The sequence below is a fragment of the Nannobrachium achirus genome, assembly GCF_963921795.1.
Source record: "Nannobrachium achirus genome assembly, chromosome: 4".
NCBI classification, from domain to species: domain Eukaryota; kingdom Metazoa; phylum Chordata; class Actinopteri; order Myctophiformes; family Myctophidae; genus Nannobrachium; species Nannobrachium achirus.
Genome location: NC_137813.1, coordinates 20,604,251 through 20,617,892, shown reverse-complemented (window position 1 = coordinate 20,617,892; position 13,642 = coordinate 20,604,251). Strand labels below are relative to the sequence as shown.

Here is a 13,642-nt window from a genome sequence, read left to right as displayed (position 1 = left end):
ACCTCTCTCCCTCTCCTCCATCACTCCCCCTCCTCTTTACACCCTTTCAAGTTGTGCGCTGGAGCTCGACCAGGTGTTTGTTTTGAGCCTTAAGAGGGCTCAGGTGAAATGGGTGTAAATTAGTATACGGCTCCTTCTCTCTCCAGGCGCCCCAACTCCCCTCAGCGCCTCCTGCGTATCTCAGCCATTCGCCTCCTACGGCACTTCAGACATGTGTTTAGCGCTGCAGTTGTTGGCCCGGCGTTCCGCGTAATGACAACATAGAAAGTGTGTGTTATTTATGCCGAGTCTCTGGTCAGGGAAGCAGCTCCAGGCTATCAGCGTCGTAGCTCCCCTCCAAGTTTAGAACACCACAGAGTAAATGATCCACAGATGCAGGGCCACGTGCTCCATGGCAGACACACGGCCACACGACGCTGACACCGTGTCGTTAGGGGAAACTGGAGAAACCAGAGCGCCGTTTATGGCGAGGGCCGTACCGACGGAATGCAACGTTTTTTCCATTTTAGGAGCATTTGGAGACAGAAACATGTACACACTTTGTGTGTAAATGTGTTGTTGTGTTTTATTATTGTCATCGTCTGAGGAATAACAGAATAACAATGGAGTGGTTGGATGGATCATCAGTGTTTTGCGTGCGCATGCATTTGTGTGTGTCATCATAATGCCGTTTACTATATCCTCCTTTGTGCATCCATAGTGTGCAGTACAGTAAATGGTAGTGCTGTAGCGGTAGCTTAGCCCCGCGCACACCCACCCACCCACGCACACACACAAAAACACGCAATCTGCCAAAGGAATAGGATGGAGACAACCGTCTCAGCAGCATCACAATACTATTAGTTACACAGCACATTTTGCATGGATAATGTGCCACTCTTGTTGTTGGTGTGGCGAGATGCCACACGTATAATTTTCCCTCGAGTGGAAAGTTCCTCCTGAGCCCTGAGGTCACTGCCAGAGCCTATTGTTTGAGGGAACAGTGTCAAGAGAAGGCCTTTGATCACTGGAGTATACACATCCACAGCCACGATAGTAAGCCCTTCTAAAGAACCACATTAAAGGACCCCATAATCAATCAATAACAGACCTGTGCCGGTCCGTAGGCTTATTATTCTACTGTGGAAAAAATAGTTTTTTATGAAACAAAGTCCACGGTTGTGCTTTGTGGATCTGTTATACATTTCTTGTTGCCCAACAGCTGGGGGCTCCTACACTGGACCACACTTTAAGACCCACTGGTGTTTCCAGAGTGTTTCCACTGAGCCAACATGCACGATATCAGCACCCTGACTCTGTTTGACCATAATGGAGCCGAACCTTCATTACTATTATTTGTAACACCTGTGAAGGCTGCTGTGCCTATAGCCTATTGTGTTTTTCAGAGTGTCGCACACATCAGCCAGTGCTAACATTGTGATACGCAGGGACGTGCTGGCCATTGGGAAAAGCGGGACAACTCCCGAACGGCCGGTTCATTCCCAGACAGTCCAGGCCGGCCATTAGGAAAAAAATAAAAATAAAATAGCGGCCTTCGTTCCATTTTGGGGGCTGGGCGGCCAACAAAGTAAATCGTCACTGTCGGGCAGAAACCTCGTATCTCCAAGTTTCAAATTTGTAAATTTTTTCGCAAAGCAAAGCCCTGCTTCATCATACAAGGCCGTTGCACAGAAGTAGTGAAAACAGCCGATCTACAAGCACACAACGCCTCGCACCGTGAGGCGTTGTGTGCTTGTAGATCGGCTGTTTTCACTAGTTTAAATCATTTTTAAAATGATAAATACAAAACAAACGGTTTTGGACATACAAGGTTTCCACCCCGACAACGACGAAATATAACTCACGTAATTGGCCCACTGGCTTGTCACTTGTCATGATCTGAAATGGCAAATCTTTGAGTAGCAGCAGCGCTATAGAGAGAGATCTCTCTCTATAGCGCGCAATGAGGGCCTCTCCAACTCTTTTTCCCGGGCTGAATCAGGGGCCCAGCACGTCCCTGGTGATACAGTTGCATATCTCTGTGAATGAATTAAATGTTGTGTGCAAAGTTAACTGACATTTCCTCCCTCTCTGGTTTCAGGCAGAGGAGAGAAGGATCCCCACCATGAAGGTCTTCCTCGCTCCGTTGACGCCCTTCCTGCTGTCCTTCCTCCTCCTCCTGCCGGGCGGCGTCGTGTCCAGCGCCTGCCCCAAGGACTGCTCCTGCACCACGCCCGACTCCATCCTGTGCTTCCAGCGGCGCTCCCCCGCCATCCCCCAGGGGGTGCCCCTGGCCACCAAGAGCCTCTACCTCTTCGCCAACGGCATCGAGGGCCTGGCCATGGAGGACTTCGACGGCCTGGACAACCTGGAGATGCTGGACCTCAGCCAGAACAAGCTGACCGAGCTCCCGGACAGGGTGTTCGAGCCGCTGACCTCCCTGAGGAACCTGGACCTCTCGTCCAACCAGATCAGCCACATCTCGGAGGAGAGCTTCCAGGGCATGGCCCTGCTGGAGCGTCTCTATCTGTACAGCAACCACATCAAGACCATCCACCCCGCAGCCTTTAACGGCTTGGAGCAGCTGCTGGAGCTCAAACTGCAGGGGAACCAGCTGACGGCGCTGCCCGCTCTCTCCATGCCCCGGCTGCTGCTGCTGGACCTGCGCTTCAACGTGCTCCCCACCCTGGGCCCGTCGGACCTCCAGACCCCCAACCTGGAGTCCCTGAAGCTGGGCGGGGTGGGTCTCACCAGCCTGGACGAGGAGCTGATGGCCATCCTGGGAAACCTGCACGAGCTGGACATCTCAGGGAACCAGCTGGAGTCGTTCCCCCAGGCTCTGAAAGAGGCCCGGGGGCTGATCCACCTCAACCTGGCGGGGAACCCCATGGGTCCTCTGAAAATAGAGCACCTTCAGAACCTGGGAGAGCTCCAGGAGTTGGACATCAGCAACCTCGGTCTGCAGGATCTCCCCCAGGGCTTCGCCCAGCTCTTCCCTCACGTCAAGAAGCTGACGGTGGCTGAGAATCCCTTCAACTGCCTCTGTACTTTGTCCTGGTTCCCTGGCTGGCTGAGGGCCCAGGGCATCACCCTGGAGAGGACAGAGGAAACCCGCTGCCACTTCCCGCCCATCAATGCTGGAAAGGTGCTTGAGAGACTGGAGCACAGAGAGTTTGGCTGCCCTACCACCACCACGGTCACCACCAGCACCGTCAAGACCACCACTACCGTGCCAGTTCCTGTCACCACCCTCCCCAGCACTACCATGGCTATCCCAGCACCCAGGTCCAGTGACAACCCCATGGACATGGACATTGACTCTCCCCTGCCCCCCGTGCCTGCCTCGCCAAGCAGCAGCAGCGGCATAGAGGTAGAGCAGCATTTATGTCCTCCCAGCACCTGCCTGAATGGGGGCACTTGCCGCCTGGACCAGCGGGGTCAGGTGGAGTGCACTTGCCCGCGTGGCACCTCAGGCATCTACTGCGAGATCGGCCACCCGCCAGTCTCGTACCCCGGAAAGGAGGTATCAATGGCAACCGTCACCGCGGACGCCCCAGACATCAGCTCGCGCCATGTCACCTCCACCTCCATCCTGCTGGACCTTCACCGCTACATCGAGATGCGGCCTTACATCCGCGGGATCCGACTGACCTACCGCAATCTCTCCGGGCCCGACCGGAGGCCAATGCAGCTCAGCCTGCCGTCGTCCTACCCGGAGTACACGCTCAGGGGCCTGAAGCCCAACTCCACCTACACCGTGTGTGCCAGTCCACTGGGCACCCCTACTGGCACAGACACTGCCTGCACCGAGGCACACACGGCCGCACAGCAGCACAGCACCACAGGGGCACAGGTGGAGGACAAGAGGTTGACCACCCTGTTGGTGCCCGCCATGGCCATCCTGCTGTTGGTGGTGCTAATAGCGGTGGCGGTGGGGGTGGTGTGCTACCTCCGCAGGAAGAGGGCCAAGGGCCAGCTGGACTTAGACTGTGATCCCTCGCAGCTGGAACTGGAGGGAGTCAAGTCTGGCTTGGACAACGGGGCACTGCCTCAAAAACAGCCGGAGCTCATGATGCCCGAGCCTGCGGTTCAGAACGGCAACCTGGAATACGAGGTGTTGCTGCTACAGGATCACTGTACGTCAAATAACAACATGTCTTCTCACAAGCCCTCCTACTTCTGACGCTGGGTTTGGTGACATTGGAACTTAAAAAGGAGCACTTTTTGCTCCCGAGCTCGGTTCTTCCCACTGATGAACTACAGACTCCAGCTACTGTTACTGGTGACAGTGAAGGAGAGAACCAACCAGCCAGCCAGTCAGCCAGCCAGCAATGGAGAAAAGGAACATACTGTCTAAATATTTAACCCATTTCCCTTCATTTTGTCTAAACAGATATGAAACATTCAAAACATGTTTAGGACCTAGAGAACGCTTTAAAAGTGCCTTTACTACATTTTACATAATGCTGCATTCCGCTACGTCAATGTTTCTTCAGTCACATTGCTGGCCAGGCGACCTCTCAGCTTGCCCCACTGTGAGCCCTGGCTCAAGGACCAAGTGTGGCTGGGACAGGTGGTGTGTTGTTATTGGCTGGAGCTATGGGGTCAAAGGTTAAGGTGACCCCCCCCCGGGTCCCGACCCTCCGCGCCCTCTTCCATTTCTTCAAAAAGAAGGACTTGAGGACTGAAATGGGGCTGTGCTGCCATTTCTGCCATTTTGTATTGACTGAAACGAAACAAAACTAAAATATTTTTTACTTTTTGTAGCACCTCGGCACTACCCCCAAAGTGGGCGGTGCTTGCTGTGAATGACATTCAAGTCACGAAATGAAGAGAACCCTTTCAGTCAGAATGGCTGACGCTTGTGAAAATTGGCATTGTTTTTTTTGTACGTTGTAAATACAATACATTTTTTATATATATTTGTCTTAATGTTATTATGTTTTTGTTCTCGTTTCACTGTGTGACTGTTAGAAGCTGTTACCTACTCCACCCCCCATCTCTTGTGACTATAACAGACAGACAAAACAGCAGATTACAATGTTTGAAGATTAAAACTCATTTCGCACCAGCAAGTCAAAGGGCTTTACACTCAGAATGTCAGACGCTGTAAGTAGATGTAAGTCTGGGCAGACATAGAATAAATCCCCCCTTCTCCGCGGTCCGGCCCCCTTTTCCTAAGCACAAAGAGGAGGTAAGCAAGATTACAAAAGTTACAAAGGGAACCAGTTGACTGAACTGAAAACCAACACACACAGACACACACACACACACACACACGCACACACACAGACAGACACACAAACACACTGCAGCTGAGCTTTCTTTAACCACATACACACTCACATGACTCTACCCGAGGGGAAACAAGTACTTTAAAGACCTTATTTATTGTTTATATTCCCCCGAGAGCTAAGACTCAGTTACTATATCCCTCGACCGCAATTTGTGAAGAACATTCTCGACGGCCGGGGCCCACAACAAGCTAAAGGAGATAGCGGTTGTGTTTACTGCGTTTCCCCCGGGCAGAATTAGCTCCCACGGCATATTGACGTGCGCCATTAACTTCCCCTTGGCAAAAAGGGGGTCTCCAGTTTTGCTCACTTGCACCCAACCAGACTATGAAAATGCCAGACGCAGCGCGGCGGCGGAAAGGTTCCAAGTGTTTATATGCTCTCTGAGTCCAGGACAATGAGACTTATGTGCAGTGAGGGAGGCCTACAACAGGAAGCCTGTTATGGAGGGGCGTCACACCAAATTCTGGGCCCTGGGTACAAGGATTCACTGCGGGCCCCCCATGAATGTTAACTATTGAAAAATAGCAGATATACAAGCTCACAGCGCGGCACCGAGTGCCGCGCTGCGAGCTTGCATATCTGCTATTTTTGAAAAAAATCGTGAAAATGTGTGCAAGAAACCTATGTTTCCATGTCAGTGGCCCCCAAACTTTTTCCATGTCAAGGACCCCCAAGATGATATGTACCGTATTTGGCCACGGACCCCCATCTCAAAATATTTAGTTCCAGGTACCCCCCAGAAGCAAAATTTGAGTTACAAATGTTCGCTTAAAAAAATACATATATTCAAAGATTTTCACACATTTTCACGACTTTTCAAAAATAGCAGATCTACAAGCTCACAGCGCGGCACTCGGTGCCGCGCTGTGAGCTTGTATATCTGCTATTTTTCAATAGACAAAGTTATTAGGGCCCCTCCACCTTGGGCTCTAGTAACTCAGTCCCACTCCCCCCCACCCTTGTAACACCCCTGCTGTTATGGAGACACACCGCGCCGCCCGAGATACAAATCTGTGCACAACAAGGGGGGGGAGAGAAGAGCTACACTAAAGTTACCTTTTATGTGTCTGGTGGTGTTAACCTGGACCTGGTTGAAGATCTCCTTGTACGTGTGTGTGTGTGTGTGTGTGTGTGTGTGTGTGTGTGTGTGTGTGTGTTGAGTGAGCGCGCGCTCGTGTGCGCGCGTGTATAGATCTCTGTCAACATCGATGATAATGCAAGAGCATGTTCTGTCTTGCATGGAGACCCACATACGTCGAGTTGCTATCCCCCCCCCCCCCACACACACACACACACACACACACACACACACACACCCACAGTGCCCTCATGCCCAAGAGTACACCCCCCCCCCCCCCCTCCCCAACAACTCTACCTATAAAAAAATGCGAATTGCTAAATTGCAGTGCAGTATTTCCAGCCCACCGGGGGAACGAACGTCTTCACACAATAATAATCCAACTATTTAACTGGAATCCTTGTCTGTAAAATAGAAAACATTGAAGGTATCCAAAAAATATTCTCAATGTGATTGTTTATTTTTCCCTGTTTACTTTGGGAAGCGCTTTGTTGTATGTATGTCTTTTTTTTGTTTGTCTTTTCCCGTTCAGTGAAATTATTTGTACAAGTGGAAAAAATGAAAAAAAGTAATGATAGGAATGTTATCATGGAGAAAAAAAGATTAATAAAAACAAAAAAGTAAAGTACAGAACGGGTCTATTTTTCATTTCCAATGTATTGCCCCCTGGGATGTAGCTTTGACTGACAGACAGTCAAGGAAGAGATCACAAAACAAAGTGTAAAGTAATGGGTCTATTTTTCACTTAAACGTTTTGCCTCTGGGATAAACCTGTGACTGACAGGCCAGGCAGAGATCTTTGACACTGGATGTCACGTTTTCTGAACCACTTTCAACCTGGCCTCCCTGTTTTGGGCATGTCGTTATAGTAGTTTCGGAAATCTTCAAAAAGAAAATTCATCTTTTCAAAATTAGCTGATCTAAAAGCTCACAACTTGTGACATTACGACACGTGTGAGCTTATAGATTTATAGATAGATAGTAGTGTGGAACACAGCAAATGCAGAGTGTCAATTCAACTCTTAACAGTGTAAAAATGAAGGAATAGTTGGAGGCAAAGAGAAAATTTACGGTGTGTGTTAGTGTGTGCGCACGCGCGCGTGTACAGTATGTGTGTACAAAGTAACGTTGTATGATCATACCTAGTAGCAAGTCAAGTTATTTCCATACACTGTATTCTTTCAGGGTATCATAGCAAAGTTGGCACAATGAATAAACCAGTGTACTGTATACAGTAAGAGTGTGTGTATGCGTGCGAGCGAGCGAGCGTGTCCAAAGATTTTATGTTCATACCTAGCAAGAATCCAATTATATCTGTACACTCTCTGGAATTCATAAAACTATGTGTGTGTGTGTGTGTGTGTGTGTGTGTGTGTGTGTGTGTGTGTGTGTGTGCGACTGTGCGTGTATGTGTGCGCGCATGCGTGCGTTTGTGCGTGCTACACCCTTCACAGTACAGCATCACCACCGAAAAAAACAAAATTTTTACAAGTCTCTGATGAGGGCGAGAGGACTCAGAAAGCGTATCCTTCCCTTCAACAGCGATAGCTGCGGGCAGAATGGAATTAAGCTTATGATTGAAAACATGCTGATGTGAAGGTATTATAGGTGGATTTTACCATAGCGGGGTGAGTCACCGGCTTAGGCCTAATGGGCACAGCATTGTTTGTGAACCAACACAATAATACACAAGCTGACCACCCATGTGTTTTAATAAGAAGTGAGCACAGGCCTGGCAGGGGATGGATGTAGCGTGCACGCTCACCAACGCACACACACATATGTGCATGGACTGAATGCCAGTGGTGGAAAAAGTACTAAAATGTTTTACTTAAGTAAAAGAATCAGCACTGCAATGTAACAATACGCTGTTACAAGTAGAAGAAAATATTGGTGTCAAAATGTACTTGAAGTAGCAAAGTAGAAAGTACTCATTATGCAGAATATCCCATTTCAAGGTTTTCAAATGTATCCACCTGTTTCCGTGAGAATTTACTGTATAATTATTTGTGGGACACTTCCGGAGAACAGCAGATATAAGCTCACATTGCGTCGCAGATGCAACCGTTGTGAGCTTGTAGATCACTCTTGGCTGCGGCGCTGGAACTGCTGCACTCCTACTGCGCAATGCACGATGGGACGTTGGAAAGTCGTGGACAAAAATCTTTTGAAAACAGCCCATCTACAAGCTCACAATTGCATCGCATCGTGATCAAAATCGACAAAGTAGGCCTACTAGTAACTAAAGTTTTCAAATTAGTACAATAGTACTAATAGTACAATATTTGGATCCGAGATGTAGTGGAGTAGAAGTAAAAGTATTGGAAATCAGAATCACTCAAGTAAAGTACACATACCTGAAAATTGTACTTGAGTACAGTAATTCAGTAAAGCTAATTTACACCAGTGTTTCTCAAAGTGGATTCCAGGCACTCTGTGGGTTCCTTTAGGGGGGTCTAAATGGACCCATACAAGACTGTAACTCTGACAGTGAACAAATGGAACCAAATGGACCAGTCAGGGTCCATTTGGTTCCATTAGTACACTGTCAGAGTTAAGGGGAGACCTTGAAATGTAAAAGTTTGAGAACAACTGCTTTACACCACTGCTTGCACAGACTGAATGCACGCGCTCAGGCCCAGGTAGAGAGTTGTACAGCTGGGAGCGGTTATACCACCAGGTCCCACACTAACAACACACACACATAAAGCAGCAGCAGCAGCACGGCTAGCGCTGCATGCAGCTCCTATTATTTCAATTTGTTACAGAGAGAGGAAACATTCCAGCCCACCAACAGCAGAAACAATGCACCCCCTGCCTGCAGCACCCCCTGCAGGCTGAGGTGAAATTACTTCCTCCCTGTTGCACAGCAAACAGGTCCAGTTTTACACATTCAGAGTTCAAATGAAGGACCATACCAGTGTTGGTACATGCAATTGTCAATTGTCACTGTCAGCCACATTAGGTTATATAAACTCTGACCATTTTACTCAAAATTTTGATATATATATGTTACAGTATGTTCAAGAAACCAGTAAAAGTTGTCAAGGAGCACTCGTTTTGACGTTCACCACACACTAATCACCACCAGATGGCGACGTCAGCCACTGGATAAGAGAGTTACGTCACGCTTTGAACTCGCCGCAGACCGGAAGTGTTTACTCTTTATTTACTAGCCTAGCCTAGCCTAGCCTAGCCTAGCCTAGCCTAGCCATTAGCTCCATTGTAGTCACTTGGACAGGGCGTTTAACGTGCGCTTGCCCAGGCCTTACGGCCTGGGCATAAATATAACGATTGCATTCACCACGGCTTCGTAACTCGCGCGGCGCTCCGCCGGCCGCACGGCCCTGGCCCGCTCTTCGCGGCCACTCGCGCCTGCGGCGCTCGGGGGCGAAGAGCAGGACCAAGGTCCGCTGGCCTTCGCGCCGCTTGGGGCTTCGTGGACCCAGGGGGGCCTCGTAACTCGTTTGGGCTTCGTGGATACAGGGGGGCTTCGGTAGCCGCTCGCAGTGTCGTGGACAATAGAGCGGCGCACCGCCTGGAGTACGTTGTACACTCTAAAAACTGCTGGGTCAAAAACAACTCAACTTGGGTCATTTTTGATCCAACTCACGGGTCAAATAGGGACCAATGCCAGGTTTGGTTATTTTAACTCAAGAAATTTGGTTATGAATATTGACCCATAAATTGGGTCAAATAAATAACCAAATTATTTGTTTAAAATGACCCAAGATTGTAGTCAATATGACCCAAGTTTTGGGGTTGAGTGGGCTAAATGAATACAACCTACATATGCATGGTCTTTAGAATGACAATGTCAATATTATCTGTCATTAACATAACATCAGAAATGTTTCAGGGTTTCTTCTCAGATGATTTGTTCGAAGATTGGTAATATCAACATAAAAGTGCATACAATATATTATGCAACAATGTTGATAATACTATAGTCAGAATAGTTTAGAGAAGATACACAAAAATAATCTCAGAATTACTATGAGTTCTTCTCTTTCAGACAAGCTGTTGGGGAGGGAGCTCAACCCTAAGCTAGCAGCCAAGCACTTACGGTTAGGGTTTAGGCTCAAATATTGACAAATCAAATTCAGACATATGACAGACAGCTTGCCGAGACAGACACATGGATATGACATATTTAGCATTTTTAGCTCCCAACAGCTTAGAAAATGTCTCTGGAAACCTAGAAAAATGCTTTTCCCAGCATGCTTTGCAAACAGGTTTATGGTGCCTGTCCCCTGATTGGCCCAAAGCTAGACAACTGACCCAAGTATAGGGGTTACCACTAACCCCAAAAACGGGTCACCCCCAGATAAATATTACCTAACTCGAACAACCCTGGAATTGGGTCAAAATAATATCCCAATAACTCAAGGAAGGGTTGTGGCTCTGAGAAATGACCCAGAAATGTGACCTAACACAAATGACCCATGATTTGGGTCAAGAAATGACCCATGAGTTTTTAGTGTGTATTGGCGACCGCTTGCTCCGCCCCGTGCCGCACCACGAGTGCTCCGCGTCTCGAATGTGCTGTTTCTCTAATATACTATGACATATATATATATATATATACTCTACCAGTCAAATGTTAGCTTGTAACTCACACTCACAGCATCGCTAAAGGTTCTCCTCAAGCTAAAATTATAGTGAAAAATGCAGCACTTTTAATACATTTTCCCAGGCTCAAATTTGAATTACTTACTGTATATTAGAATGATACAGTAACATTAGATAAAAGATACAGTGGAGTGACTTTCAAAAAGGGTGGATGATCTACATCTAGCAACCAGAGCGATTCTTCCACACCGTTTCAACATGAAGGGCAGTGAATGATGTTTAAAATGTAGGCGGAGATCCACTGAAGTTCACACTGCAGCAACGGAACACTTTTGTACACAAGAGACAGGGGCAATCTCTAATAATGGCTATAAAGTCCAGATTAGACCGATATGGCCTATTAATGCTTTTAACTTTTTTTACTTTGGAGAGACCCGTTGGCTTGTATTGACCCCCCCCCCCCCCCCCCCCCCACCACCAAGTGAAAATTTACGATGAACAGATCAACGGTGAGTCTAAATCGCTCACACATGTCCAACCAGTGGGAGTCAATCCAGGTACAAAAACTAGTAGCTAAGTAAAGTACAAATACCTCAAAATTGAAGTACAGTAATTAAGTAAACGTACTTAGTTACTTTACACCACTGGCGTGAAGCGTTCCCTGTGCATGAATGAAGGAGAAGAGAGGAGAGAGAGGGGGGGAGAGGGGGGGGCAGGCAGAGGAGAGAAGGTACAGTAGGAGTGTGCGTGCCTGTTTCTCTCCTTTCCTTCCATAAAACAGTCGCTCTTTTCTTCCCCTTGGTTTTTAAGAGAGATCTGGCCTCTGGCTGGAAGCCAACACTGACGGCTCGCATTCAGCCCGCGCTGCGCTGCTCAATGGACCCTATTGTGGCTCCCTGGGACCTTTTTTTACAATTATCATCAAGAAAAGAAAATGGGGAAAAAAATCCATAACAAAATCACTGCTGACTAAATATTTTTTCTCCCTCATTTCTTTACGGCTCTTTCTCTCTGCTCCTCTAGTGTGTCTTTGTTTCGTTTCGTGTTTTCTTTTTTTTCCCTGGTTTTGGATTCCGTTTCCAAACCAAAAGGGCCGAGGACAGAAAGCCAAGGACAATGTGTAAAAGCCCGGAGTCGTGTGGCTGCGAATAGGCATTTCCCCTCCGCACTTTTCCTTTTCGATGAGTGTCCCTCTTGTCTGCCTCGCTGGTTCTCTCAGCCTCTCCACCGGGCCACACACACCGCCCCACACCACCCAGCTGACCTCCCAGTGGCCCTCAACTATCACCTCACCAGCACCTAGGACACATTAGACCAGTGTTTCTCAAACTCAAATTTCAAGGTCTCCCCTTAACTCTGACAGTGTACACATGGAACTAAATGGACCCATTAGGGCAAGGGTCTTCAACAGTGGGTCGGGACCCATGCATGGGTCCCTTAATGTTTTGTTTCCTACACTTTGTCTTTTAGGTTTGTTATTATTACTAGAAGCAGCGTCTAGTCGGCGACCTGGCCAACTCGGAACAATGTAAATAGGGAATGAATGCCCCGCCCTTTAATGCAAACCCCATTATACCTGTTTTCATAGGACCCGTTTTGACCATCTGTCTGCCTGTGTCCATTTATGCCCATATATGGAGATATCTGTATCTGTCTGTCTGTCTGTCGGCGTCCATTTTATGTCCATATATGGAGATCACTGCAGTTATAGTTCTGGGTCCATTTTATGCCCATATATGGAGATATCTGTCTATCTGCGTCCATTTTATGCCCATATATGGAGATCTCTGTATCTGTCTGTCTGTGTCCCTTTATGCCCGTATATGGAGATCTTTGTGATTCTGCGTCCATTGTATGCCCATATATGCCATATATGGAGATATCTGTTTATCTGCGTCCATTTTATGCCCATATATGAGATCTCTGTCGCTTTTTTGCCCATATATGAAGATCTCTGCACACACAGTACCGGTTGCGGAAAACTCTGATGTCAGACATCAGCTCCGCATACGGGCATTCATTTTATTCCCATATATGGAGAACGCGCGTGCCGGTGGGACGAACGGTTCTCGAGATACGCGGATTACATACATACATACACACTCACAGAGATTTATTGTTGACTCATGTGGCGTACGTGATGTCAGAGCCTTTTATGATGTGATGTCACAATGAGTCAGCGCTTGCGTCGATTTTCTCTGGAACAGCCTGATGTCAACAATCAGCCCAGCATAAGGAGATTCCGAACGTTTCGTGCCGGTTAGGGAAAACCGCGCGTCGGGTCGGGTCGAGGCCCGGCACTGCACTCCGTGCCGTGGCGGGGAATGCGCATGTCGAATCTGAAGCCGGTGGGACGAACGGTTCTCGAGATACGTGGATTACAGACAGACAGACACACACGCAGACACGCAGACACGCAGAGACTTCTCGCATTTATAGATAGATTATTTCTAAACATTTTCAAAAACCATTCAAAGATTTCGACATCCAGTGATTCATCCAGTGATTCTCAACTTTATTCATTTAAATCACCCCCAGTTTTGGCCAACTTTTTCATTATTTTTCATTATACGTACAATATTTAAATTCTGAGGTCCATTTAGTTCCATTTGTACGGTCGCTGAGTTACAGATCCATAGCTCGCCAAGGACCACTGGGGGTCCCTGGACCCCACATGCGGCTTTGGATTCAACCGCAGAGAGACAGAGCGGTTAAT

At 47.9% G+C, this 13,642-nt stretch overlaps 2 protein-coding genes across 2 annotated transcripts in view; one reads left to right on the top strand and one right to left on the bottom strand.

Annotated features, from left to right (window-relative positions):
• vasnb (vasorin b) overlaps positions 1-6,520 on the top strand; it is a 34,858-nt gene extending 28,338 nt beyond the window's left edge. The window contains exon 3 of the mRNA XM_080724913.1: positions 2,081-6,520. Coding sequence (XP_080581039.1) covers positions 2,105-4,162 — 2,058 coding nt within the window. The 5' untranslated portion in view covers positions 2,081-2,104 and the 3' untranslated portion in view covers positions 4,163-6,520. The remainder of the gene's footprint in view (positions 1-2,080) is intronic.
• coro7 (coronin 7) overlaps positions 1-13,642 on the bottom strand; it is a 249,810-nt gene that overhangs the window by 123,224 nt on the left and 112,944 nt on the right. The window lies entirely within an intron of this gene.